A 12,811-nucleotide genomic window follows, 5' to 3' on the forward strand; every position below is an offset into this window, starting at 1 on the left:
TTAAAGGTGATCATTGTGCCTGGACTCCTCCTACATGTAGACGGCATCAAGATGCAGGATTATCTCCAGCAACATTAGAAACAGGTGAGGATCTGTTTTCTAAAGCAGGATTGTGTAGATTTCCTTATTTTGGTTTAAAAATTAAAATAAGCTTCTGATAGAGAAATATGATCAAGAAAGTTTGGAGTAAAAATTGCTCAGTAACAGCATAGGTGCATGATGTACAGTTCCAACAGAACGATACTTACACATGTTCACTGAGTCCACCTCTTGCCAGATTCCTGGTTCTTGCACTAAATATAGCGGATTGGGTTTCTTTGTCTCCCAGCATACTGTGAAGAGCAAAAATGGATTCTCTCCACATGCAAGCATGAGGTGTGGAGGCAGAACTTTCCCATTCGGTTATATTGCTTTATTTATTTATTTATTTATTTTGGAAGCCGCCTTTGATCACAAATCACAAATGCTGCGATTAAAGACTCTTTATTTTTTTTTTTTGCTTTCTCTGTATTTCTCAACAATCTCTCATATATGATTCTCCGCTTATCATTTTTGGGGCCTAACTATAGAAGCAAGGGGAACTTTATCCTTAAAGCCAAGCAAGCTAAAACATTCCAAGTTACATATGTAACACTGAGTAGCTGGCGTTTCCCCTTACCATTAATGTTTACTGAAATCGCTGAAAGTAGAGGTAACAAAAATGCCTGATTTATGAAGTACTTTAATTATGCCCACACTCTTCTTAAATACAGTCCTTCTTGGTCATGAGAATGAATTGTACCTTGGCCTTTGGTTAAAAGGTTTCCTCGATGACATTATTTTGTTATCTCTGGAGAAAACAGACAATTTATGACAAAACCTTTTGTGAGGATACTTGACTTGCCTTGTATTTTTTTTGGTGCTTTTTTTTTGTGGTTTTTATTTGTTGTTCTGGTTTGTGTTTTGTTTGTTTTAAAAAAACAACATTTACTTTAAAGATATTCTTTCCCCCCTTCTTTTAGTTCCTGTTTCTGATTCTCATATGGCTGCCTCTGCTTGTCAGCATTCTTTGAGCAGTTTCCTACCAACTGGAAAACAGAGGGATACAAGGAAAATTGATTTCCACTTAAAGCCAAAGGCTTTGCGAACAGCCTCAAAAGAGCGACCACGCTCTTTAGTGGACCTTAAGGCATATAAAGACACAAAAATTTTAGTTGCCAAATTTTTGGAACATTCAAACTGTAATCTCCCTCCAGAAGTACGTCACGTAGTGAACAGTATACGATCAGTAATAAAATCTGATGAAAGACACATGGAAGAAGCCATCTTCAGTGCCAATATTATAGACCAGGTAGGTCATTAATGTTCTAAAGATTTGTTCAACTTTGATGAGACATGTGCCTTATCAAAATGTTTTTATAGTTTTGAATAGTTCAGAGAATTACAAAGGATATCTTGCAGTAACATGGCTTTAGTAGGAAATAATTTATATTTATCAAGCAGTAATGCATTTTACACTGAGGCAGTTATAAATGCATTTAAAAATCTTCAGCTGGAGACAGTACTGGTAAAATCCTAAGAGATCTGTAGGGAACTGATTTTACACATTGGTAGTCAGCAATATCTCTTATTTCCAAAGGCTTTTTAAACCTGAGTTGTAGTATTCCCTACATAAATTTGTGTTGATACATGGAGATAGCATGGATTCAAGCACTGACTTTGATCTGTTGTGTTCTTTTTGTTCTTTTTTTTTTTTTAAGGCAGATGTATTTGTACAGCATTAGCTACTAGCTGAAAAGAAAGGGTAGATAAACAAGCAGGGCCACAATCTATCAAAATAGAACACTGCAGTTACCCTTACTCCTGACAAGAAGAACGACAATGACCCTTGTTATTTTTAAGAAAAATAATTGACACTTTATGCTTTTGAGAGAGAATAAAACAAATGCAAGGCTTGGTAGGAATCATATATATACAAAAAAAAAAAAAGAATTAGTAGTGGTAGCAACTCTTATAATCTAATGCATGTTTAATAATATGTCTATTTATTTTAATTTTTTTTTTTCCAGGAAGGAAGGTGATGAATCACCTCTTGCTAGTATTGTTTCCAGAATGATAGCTATAAAAGTGAAGTTCCATTTACGCTGTCAGATTCAAAAAGCAGAATGGTCTTAACACTGACTAACCATGTTCAGGTTGATGGTAGAGTTTTCAGAGCTGGACAGATGATTAAGGATGCATGCTTGGGGGCTGTTTCTCCATTATGAGTTACTTAGTATTTGTGGCATTAGTCTGATGATCCCTAAGTGAGGGAAATTTGCTAAGTATTAAAACAGGATATAGTAATGTGTAAATTGCAGGGTGTTTACTTTTATTGTGAGATAGTTTGATGTAGCAGGAAACATACAGCATTTAAAAAAGCTTGTTGCAAGATTGTCTTTTGCTAACTATGAAGTAGAACAAAGAAGCATCACTGTATCAGTTAACCTTACAGTCAAGTCGTTAGGCAAGCAGTACTATTATAACATACTTAATAGAGAGTCAGTGTGGAATTAACTTTTAACATTTTTATTGCTTTACTGGATTTGCAGGTCGTTAAATCTGCAAGGTTAGAAAGCTGAAAACAATTTATTTAAATTAAAAAAAGTTTCTCCCAAAACAAAGCAGTATGAAAGAATTTGAGGGCTTATGTAGCTCACAAAACTAGAAACCCGTGGTTCAATATTTACCCTGTTCAGGTTTCTTAGATTGGAGGGGACATAGAATTTTTCACAATAAAGCAAAAATTCTAGTGAAGTTATTTATCAGTAAAAGTCAAGGCTATCCCAGCAATCTACTCAGGAAGTCACAGCATTTTGGTGAAATGGTTGTGTAATTCAGATTTGTGAAGCAGCTTGATACTTCTGTTAACAGAATGCTTGTTTGTCAGGCTTGCAAGGTTTTAGTTGTCTCCCACCTTCACCAAAGCTAGTAAAACATCTCTGTCTCCTAAAGAAATAGTTTAATTTGCTCCAAACTTACATGTATCTTTTTTAAGGGAGAACTGCTGCCTTTTTCACTGGTCCTTTTCATTCACATATAGAGAAACAAATACTTATTCGCCCCTTTGGTGATATAATACTACAGTACTGGTGCGAGGCCTGACGCCTTTCAAGGCTGACTTTGCTTGCCAGTAGGCCTTACTCAGCTGTGACCAGCTGTAAAAACACAAGTGGGCTAGACTCTGGGTGGCTGCATGAAGACACAACTCCTTTGTGGGAGTTCCATCACTAGGTAACTTGAAGGACGTAATATTCAGAAGCTGAGCCTTTTAAATGAAATCAGTTTTCACTGTTTTCCACGTTTTATCCCTCCTCCGTTTCTGCCCTTTTGATGAACAGGTTATTACAAGTTCCCAGCAGAGTGCGAATACCTCCAGAAAGCGGCTCCAAGAAGATCTTCATCTTCAGAGTTGTGGTGCTCTGAGCTCTCCAGTTGCCTTCTTACACAGGTCCCATATCACTCGCAGGTTAGAGCGGGACAGGCCTCACAGTTTAATTGGAGTTTCCCGGGAAACCATCCTTTGATAATATTCACAGGTATGTGATTCCAGCAGAGAGGATTAAGGAAGAAACCAGGACTGGGAGAAATACAAGTAGTGGATGGCTTAAAATGGAAAAAGTGTCTTCCTTTGGAATTCTACTTTTTTCCAACAGCAGGAAGAGAACACCTGATTTTCTGAATGTAAATTTCAGCCCTGCATTTTGAAAAATTTTAACTGATTTATTAGTCAACTCGTAACAAATGTTTTCTCAACCAGAAATGCATATATTCCACTGTACTTAGAGAAATGCTGTTGATGATGTCTAGCATTTCTTGAAAACCATTGCAAAACCACCATAGACTGGCTGTACAACTTAAAAGTTGTATTTATTTAATGTACCTCAAAGTGTTTTAACTATGATCAGTGTTTTAATAAAAAGTATTTCTGGACTTTGGTTTTTCAACAACTGATTTGGATAGAAATGTAAAGGTGATTTATATGCACATACAGTGCTGCTTCTAATTCATTTTTCCAGCGTCTTTCATGCCAGGCTAACTGATCGGTTGTATTTAAATTCTTATTATTCTGCCTTCTCCCTGCCCATCCCTCCCCACCCTCAAGATGTTGCCTTTTTATATTATACTAAAGGTTGCAGTGTGAATTGTTTTTACTTTGTTCTGAATGCTCCAGAGTTTATTAGTTGGAGTAGTATGTGCTATTGAAAACTGATGTTTTAAGTATTCTGTGAATTGTGTCCAGAAGGTGCATTAGGGAAGAAGTCTCTGAAATCCTGCATTTCCGAAAAGATTTTATGTACTTACAAATGCCAAGTGATAGGAAACAAGGTGAATTTTTATCTAGCAGGGCCACAAACTTTTTTTTTTTTTGAAAAAAGAACTGTTATTCCAATTAGTAGTTTGGATAATTGTATTACTAAAACATTTCCTTGTGGCTCTGCTGCATTTTTGATTAATTTAAAATTATCTTTTTTTTTAAAAAAAAAAGTAGTATTCTTGATGCTAATTTGATTACCAGCATAAACACAGGTCTACCAGCAATGTCTTCCAGTGCAAGCTTCATCTGCCTCTCTCAGAGGAAATTGGAAAAGGCCTTAAAGAAAAGGTTCTCATAAAGAACCTACCACATGTTGACGTTTCAGGGTTTAAATTTTTTTTGCAGCAGTGCTTGTCAGTAGTGTTACAGTTTCCATTTGAGGTTTAATCATATACTGGGTTCATTTGTGTCATTCTGAGCTGGGCAGACATCCTGTGAAAAGGTCACAAATGAATGTAGCTGAAGATGGGTAGTTTAAGTTTTACAGAATAATCCATTTTAACGTATTTTAAGTATAGCATGATTCTGTACTGATGTGAAGTTACAGTGACATCCAGTGGCAAGCAGGTATGCTATTTGAAAACATCTACTCTAAAGATAATAATACTAATATATGAACTGTTAATTCAAGAGATGAATTCCCTTTAAAAAAAAAAAATCTGTGACCTTTGCAACTGCACTTAGTTGAAGAATTAAAAGATATTCTAGTTGTTTTTTTACTATGTAAACTTACACAACAAACAAAATAAGCAAGCTTTATTTATTTTTTCAGATTTATTAGTGATAGTAGGTTAATTCTTTCCTAAGGTCAGTTGCATGCAACACACTACTCCTTGAAGTACAGTCATCTAAAGCTCTTTAGTTACTGCATGGTAAGGCTTCTTAAGTCACAGTGTATTTTCTTCAAGGCTTTGCCCCTCCCCCCCCCAAAAAAAAAATAGACAAAAAGTTACACCAATTAACATTTATGTAATAAGGAATACAACTTTACTACTTTTTTTTTTAATCTACACACAATCTAATACTGCTGATGGTGCTAGGTTATTTGTCAAAACAATTCACATTCAAAACACATTGCCTCAGGAATAAGAATGCTTTATAAAAAAACAGAAAACAGGTAAGCATGGCTTTCCCGTTTAGAGCTAATATAAACAAAAAAGTAATATGCAAAAGTTAAAAAACAAAACAAAACAAAAAAAACAGCCCAACACATACATTACACAAAACTGTGCAATAAGTTATCCATGAAATCACTCTGTTAAATCATAAAAATCACAAGCATTAAAAATAAATATGTATCTAAATAAATATTTTGATTTTTATCTTGTGGCAATTATTCTTTATTTAGCATATGAAACACTTGTTACATATTTATGTTCACACCTTGCCAAACAGGTTACACTTGTCATAACAATACCAAGTACTACAGTGGTTCTCTTTACATTAGAATCTAAAAGTTTTAACTGCACACATTCCTTTCCACCGAAATACCATCTATTCGGCACCAGTTTTAAAATCACACCATGCCATCAGTAGTGGACCGCTTAATGGTTTATGGTACTGGGATTTTTTCTTAGCTTGAGGCAGCCATAGCTTTGTCTAATTGCTTATCTTTGCCATTTTCTGCAGTCTCATTCATCAAGTTTTCACATTCACCATGTTATCAAACAGGACAGACATACATACGTCACTCCACATAAAGGTTACAAATAAATATGTTTTAAGTTTTATGAGAAAAGAGTTTAGAAGATGTTGCAAAATACTTAAGTGTTTTACAAAGATTTTGTGTTGGTGGTTATTGTCTTTGACCATCCTTCTCATTACTTTTTGGCAAAGAAATAAAAAGGAAGGAGAAAAGGCAGACACCTGTCTGTTCCTTGTGTCAGAGTCCTCAGGTCAGCTTCAAAGCCTTTCATTCATACAAAATACAAAGTTCTCTTCAGCTATGAGGGCTTCAGCTCTGATGGAATCATTTATTTATGTTGCTGCAAGAGAGTCACAAGCTAGATGTATAGGGGTGTCTCTTGCCCAGTTAGAAGCCTGAACATGGCAGCTGGCATAGTCTTCATATGAATCTGTTGATTGATTTACACAGAAATTAACAGAATTGCTAACTTATTAAAGTAATTCATAAGTCCCAACCTGATTCTCCCACTGGTTCCTAGAGATGTGAATGTTACCAACGTTTCTAGTTAAAAGTTCTCTGGTTCCAATGAGCTGTTCTGTTGGATTATTTTTTTTCCAATGACAACTGCCAGGAAGTAACATTCTACAGCTGAAAAGATAATTAATAAAACACTGTCCACTGTTATACTCTACTCTGATTACTGCCATTTCTAATGAAGCAGCACAAACCTCCTTGAAAACTGATTCTGCTGTTCTGATATTAACTGAACCTGGATTTTCTTGTACTTTCCTCCCCTGTGGAAGGGTAATTTTACGTGTGTTTTCTCCTTGTTGATGAACATTTGAACACACAACTTGATCTTTATCACCCAACACTTAAACGTCAGTTAAGGGTTTGGTGAAACAGGTTCTCTCATGACTAGCATATTTAAGTTCTTTTTGCAGAGAGTATTGTGATGAGCATCAGAGGGATTTTACGGATAAATAGGACATCAGGTAATCGGAGTTGTCAGAAACTTACTAACAGCTTTAAGTACCTATAGAACCTCACCAGACACATGCTGCCTTGATAGCTTGGTTTCTTCATGCTGCAAAAAACAAGTTGCATGATGTCCTCATATGTTTAGTGAAAAGTGCAACAAACAGGTATCACAAAGGCATGTAGGTTCTGTTGAAACCTATATAGCTTTGTTCCTGCCAACATGCATGTATTCTGTATTCTTTTTCAAGTATCATTTTCCACAGGAAAACAAGTTACCTCTGATTTATGGCAAAGGAGCCTAGTGGAAGATCTGGCCAGGGTTGTGTATGATCCTACCACTAAAATCAGTAGGGATTTTGATAAACTAGAGGATCTTGTTCATCCATCGCTGACTTCTCTAAAAGTGCTGGAGAGAGATGTCTTAAATTATTTCTAAGGTAAGTTGGAAATGTTCAGTAGAAGTGAAAGGATTAAAATACATATAAATTTTAATCTCAGGTCTTTGAATATTAATTTATTTTTATGGCAGATGCTGTATTTGTTAGCTAAGAGACATTTTCATAGTTAATGTGCTTAAGTGATTTCTTCCTTTAACTGACTAGTTTAATTCAAACAGTACGCTGAGGTTCAGAATCATGCCATGAACTTTTGAAAACAGGTGTAAAAACATACTAAATGTATATGTAATTGTTCAAAGATGTTTTGTTAATTGTTATTAACGCTCAACTCCAATCTACTGAGGTGGTGGTATTAATAGTATGTTTATTTTTCCCAACTGAAATATATATTCTTTCAACAGTTTTAAATCTTTGATAAGTATTTAATAGTTTTCTTACCTCTCCCACTGAATTAGACAGTGCTTGTACTATCTTCTCATGAGCAGTTGCAACAACACTTTGTCCATTGATCTCAATAATACGATGACCTACCCTTACCCCTCCCCTCTCAGCTATTCCACCTCGCATCAAGCTGCAAATCTGCCAAGAAAAAGTCAAGGTTATTAAAGTTTAGAAATGTCGGAATGTAGCAGTTACTAGGATTTAATGCATAATATTGAGAGGTGATATCATGGTGGCTCCAGAAGATAGTACTGAAAGGTAATAAGCAGTACTGTGAGGTTTTAAATGGTTTGTTGTTTTTCAAAATTTCTGGAAATTACAATTTTTACTTTCTTTCTTATGACTTGGTAACATGCGATTACCTAGTACAGTGATACAGCTAGCAGCCATGCAAAAATGGAGTTGTGGGAAGAGTTAAGTCTTTACATACTGTTGGGATAGGAGAAGAAAGTGATTTAAATTTTTCTGGCTGTTCCATCTGGACTCTCTCTGCAAACTAACACATTGTTCTTTCTGAATAATGGCAAGTAAAAAAAGTACTAGAGTAAAAATTCATCTATAACAGCAAATTTTTCATGTATGTGGAAAAAAATGACATAAAGCTTAATCCATAATCCTTAATTCTGCAGAAACACTGGTTTAGTCTGAAGGAAAGGATGATTCCATACAGACAGTGCGCATTGAAAGGCAGTCAGCTGACAGCAGGGTCTCAAGTGTGAACATTCTAATTCTTTTTACAGGCTGTCCTCAGCAAGCTAATTGAATAGTGTAGTGTGACAGCTTCTTTCCTGTACCTCTGCAGGTTGGAAGAGGAAACTCTGCTCTCCAGAGCCACTGCTTTTCTTCACATTTTATAGTGCTGCTGACTAGAGAGAGCTTAGGACGAAGAAGGCAGATCAGGCTGCTGTTTCAACTGGCAGCCACAGGTAGCAGCAGAGAAATAACCACAGGTTTTGACTTTTATGCCCCGCTACAACAGAGGAATAATTCTACAGAAATTGCATTTATGAGGCACAGTCCTAGCAGATGCTGATATTTAAAATTCTCTGAACTTACAACATGCATGGTGTATAGAAGGAAGAAAGCTCAATGCAGCATGGAGATCTTCATTAAAAAATTGTCTTCTCAGCAACATCTGTCCTACAACACGGCCCCTGACAGACAAGACAGATGTGTATTGGATAGAAATTATTGCTGAATTGTGTTGCATGAGCTTAAGTCCTTCAAAATAAAGCAGATAATGTATAGTCTGAATCTCTGAGCAGAGCTTAGCACTGCTGAGATTTATGTTTTGTTTACTGAGGAAAACCTGTTCTTGGAGGAAAAAAAACGACTACTAGAGGAATATCACACGATGACAGCTGTTTCTGCAGTAACTGTCATTGGTTATAATCATATGCCAAGAATTATTATTTGCTGAGATCTGATAGTTTGCTCAAAGCTAAATATAAGTATGATAAGATGTGGCTCATGTCCCAGTGAGTTTATAATCTAATTCTCTACCTAACATAGTATGTGGGGAGATGACCAAGCTAGAATACAATGGAGGTGAAAACAATGTGGATAAGCACGTTATGTCTGTGGATGAGCAATATCTTCCTGTATTACACTAGCAGTTTCCTTTAAATTCTTCTTCACAGTTAACAGTGCTAGGAAAAATGAAATTCTTTCTTAGTCAAAGGTCATGCTGTCTGATACAGGGAGGGGAAATATATGTATATTTTTTGGAATTAAAAATAAACAAAACCACACAACCTTCTTTAGCATTCAGAAAACAAAGTTTATCCTGCAGTAAGACTTATCTTCCAGCATCCAGTCTAAAATAAGTGATTGAGTTCTACCTACTGTGGTTCATAAACCATTCTTCAGATGGACTATAAGGGTTAGAGGAACCAACAGGAGTCTTCACAGAACTACAGCTTGATTTTCAGTGTATTGCTTTGCAGGTAGTCTACCTTTTAATTGTACAGGTAACAAGACAAGCTGTGTTACGTAGATCTTCACCTGACTCTTTATATGTACTTTCTACTGTAACTATTTAACTCACTGTGAAAGTTTGCTCCTTGATGTTGGGGATTGTCATACAATACAGTCAGTCATCTGACAGGACAAAAGCGGACTGTGCCAAAAGAAACGCTATAAATAAACTTTACACCGTATAAAATAAAATACAGAGACCATACAACCAGATGAAATAAAAGCTTTCAGAGCAAATGGAAATGTTACCTTTAACTCCACTGGCATAAAGGAAAAGATAATGGCTTGCGAATCCATCCAGAGTACTTTTTGTTCAGTTGCACTCAAAGCACTTTTAATACTATCGGTAAATTTAGTCTTTTTAACAGTCTCAGATATAGGAAGCGGTCTCTTACCCTCATTCAAGAATGTGATCTCTCTCCAGGGAAGGGATTCAGCTTCCTTTTTGTAAATGTTAAGTATTTTAATGAGGTAAAAAGAGAAACAGATGCAGATCACAAGTGGCTCTGCTTAGCTTCACAGATCATGTTAAGCTAGATACAGTGCAGATGTAAAGAAATATACTGTACTTACAGCACAGACTCATGTGACTCCTGTATTTGCAAGTGACTGACTGAAAGCAGCCTTATGACTTCTGTCTCCAGCTCCTGGAGATGAGACAGATTAGGCTGGCAAGTTTAAGATGAGCAGTACCATTAAGTACAAGTGGTAGATGAGATTCTTCTTAGCCAGGATTGTTTAGCTTGCTATTATACTTGTTGAATTATGGTATCAGCTAGATGATTATTAAATAAAGCATGACTGATCTGGATCTTGTGTAAGCAAGAGCCTATGCTCTATTTACTGTGTAAACAGAAAGCAAAAAAAAAAAAAAGTAAACCATACTAGTAATCCATTCAGCTGTTAGATATTCTGCAATGTTGTATACAAGCTGCAGTGAATCACCTGTGAAACTTCAGTAGCTTCAATCAGTTTTAATGCAACTGCCCACTTTATATCGGAACCTTAAGTATAGATCAGTACAAGGCAAATTAACTGAACAAATCAACAAATTAATTTATTCTGAGTAAATACCTAAATACAACCTATTTAACCAGGTTTCTCCTTGTCTCACTCCTATGCTACTCTATTTAAGCCCTTTTTTTTTTTTTTTTGCCCCAGACAGTTTAAACAAATGTAAACAAAGGCAAGGAAGACAGAATAAGCTAACTATCTGTTCTGTTAAATTTTACCTAGTATTACTGTATTTTTAGATAGAATTTTGTTGGGTTAGGGATGGGTAGATATATTTCTCGGAGGAAGTGTTTTGAGCAGTCAGATCTTGACTGAGAAGTGGTAGATTACCGGCAGTAAAAACACAACTGGTGGTACACATCTTTCATAATCTAGAAAACAAGAAAATGATGTGATATGAGAGGATAATTTGCATTTAAATAACCAATTTTAAAGGAAATTTGATTTAATAATTCTCATAAGATGACTGATTGTCTTCCATTCACCTTTCCATCATACATTTCTGCTGCTTGTTTCATATACACGCACAGTACTTTACTTTCTTCTTAATGCTTTAGACTTGAAATTTCAATTTCCTTTTATAAATGTGCAATGAAGCTACAGAAGTAACTTTCAAGAGCTGTGTAGAAAACCTGTGTTATTACTGCAAGAGAAATTTTGCAAACGTAACAGTGGTTTATGCAGTTGTGCTGTCCCCTAACTAAAACTTCCCAAAGCTGGCTCCACGAGCACTCCCCGAAACACAACTTCAGGCTTTGCATTAATTAGACTATACAGAACACACAAACCAAAGCAGTCATCTGCTCTACTGTCTCTGCATCTTCCTGATAACCTATGAAGACAAAACCCAGCTCAGATGGGCTATTCACAAATACAATAGCCATACACCCTGCAGAGAGGAGATAGGCAGGGTGAAAAGGAACTACCACAAAACTGTTATCAGAAGAGGAACAGAAATAAGTACCAGATGCATGCATAATGAGGTAATATCATAACAAAATGAGGCATTTAATTACACCCTATCTGGCAAGCTATTTATTTCTTCACTGTGCTAATGCTGCGCCAAAAAAAGAATAAGGATATTATTTCCCATCAACATTTATAACAATTGCCAGCAGTTAGAAAACTGCTTTTTAAAAGTTTGGTGTCAAGCTACTAAAGAGATATACTTTGCAGTTGTATTTTAAAACGTTAAGTGAAGTACAGGAGATTGTATCTGAGGAAGGAATTAAAGGACCAAAAACTCATCTACATAGTAGCCTAACACAAGGCGTTTAATCTCTCCTTCTTGTTCATTGGTTTTTATATTCAAACAGACTCTTCAAAAATGGAATGTATTACAAGGCTTTCTTTGTTTTCTGTGAAGGATTTTTATGCTGAATGTGGTAAAACTTTACGTTGGATGTCACCTAAATGTTGCTAATGTAACCACAATGAACTGTGACCATCCGCAGTGGTGAATATGACAAATGACCAGTCCTGGTGTGTTCTGTCCAAGTAAAGGAGATGGCCATGGTCTGCAGAAATAACTAAACTGGGGCTCCAAGTACATGGCAGATAATTAGCTGGGGCAAGATGACTCGATTGTCTCACAGACTGGTACTGCCTCTGTCCATGTGAGGACATGCAATACGCTTCTTTTAATCCACTTTGGCCTGATTGTTTCTTGCAGCCCTGACCCCAACCCCTGGTAATGCTGTGCTCCCAAAATAGCGGATAAACAGACCATAATATTGCTCATTGTTCCTTAAATATGTTTTCTCTTTGTATCATAGTACCAGCTGTATATACTAGGTTCCTAAAGGGTAGCAATTAGGAAATAAATCTCTGCCTCTCACACTGTTATATGCAGTTCTCAGCATCCTTTGTGATGTCCTGTAAAACCAGATCCCGTCCTAATCATCCTTTTTATCCCAGCACTTGGGATTTGCTAACACTGAGTGCACTACCAGCAATAACCCACTAAACATATACATAGGTGAAAAGGGGATTAAGGAAAGGCAAAGGACAGAAATACCACACACTTTTGATTTTTGT

At 36.1% G+C, this 12,811-nt stretch overlaps 2 protein-coding genes across 33 annotated transcripts in view; one reads left to right on the forward strand and one right to left on the reverse strand.

Moving 5' to 3' along the window:
- Positions 1-12,811, forward strand: part of ENTREP2 (endosomal transmembrane epsin interactor 2) — a 171,272-nt gene that overhangs the window by 150,583 nt on the left and 7,878 nt on the right. For 12 of the 16 annotated variants that reach the window (XM_080608099.1, XM_080608098.1, XM_080608093.1 and 9 more), the window contains 4 exons: positions 7-84; positions 1,002-1,330; positions 3,360-3,557; positions 7,193-7,327. In XM_080608099.1, coding sequence (XP_080464225.1) covers positions 7-84; positions 1,002-1,330; positions 3,360-3,545 — 593 coding nt within the window. In that variant the 3' untranslated portion in view covers positions 3,546-3,557; positions 7,193-7,327. Of the gene's footprint in view, positions 1-6; positions 85-1,001; positions 1,331-3,359; positions 5,659-7,192; positions 7,382-12,811 lie in introns of those variants that run through there. The other 4 variants (XR_013956089.1, XM_080608106.1, XM_080608092.1 and 1 more) reach the window with 4 other exon arrangements.
- Positions 5,092-12,811, reverse strand: part of APBA2 (amyloid beta precursor protein binding family A member 2) — a 99,510-nt gene continuing 91,790 nt past the window's right edge. For 12 of the 17 annotated variants that reach the window (XM_080608074.1, XM_080608072.1, XM_080608080.1 and 9 more), the window contains 2 exons: positions 7,781-7,921; positions 5,092-6,411 (listed from right to left, as the gene is read on the reverse strand). In XM_080608074.1, coding sequence (XP_080464200.1) covers positions 6,340-6,411; positions 7,781-7,921 — 213 coding nt within the window. In that variant the 3' untranslated portion in view covers positions 5,092-6,339. Of the gene's footprint in view, positions 6,412-7,220; positions 7,351-7,780; positions 7,922-10,159; positions 11,146-12,811 lie in introns of those variants that run through there. The other 5 variants (XM_080608077.1, XM_080608078.1, XM_080608079.1 and 2 more) reach the window with 3 other exon arrangements.

The sequence above is a fragment of the Anser brachyrhynchus genome (assembly GCF_964034855.1).
Source record: "Anser brachyrhynchus genome assembly, chromosome: 11".
Lineage (NCBI taxonomy): Eukaryota > Metazoa > Chordata > Aves > Anseriformes > Anatidae > Anser > Anser brachyrhynchus.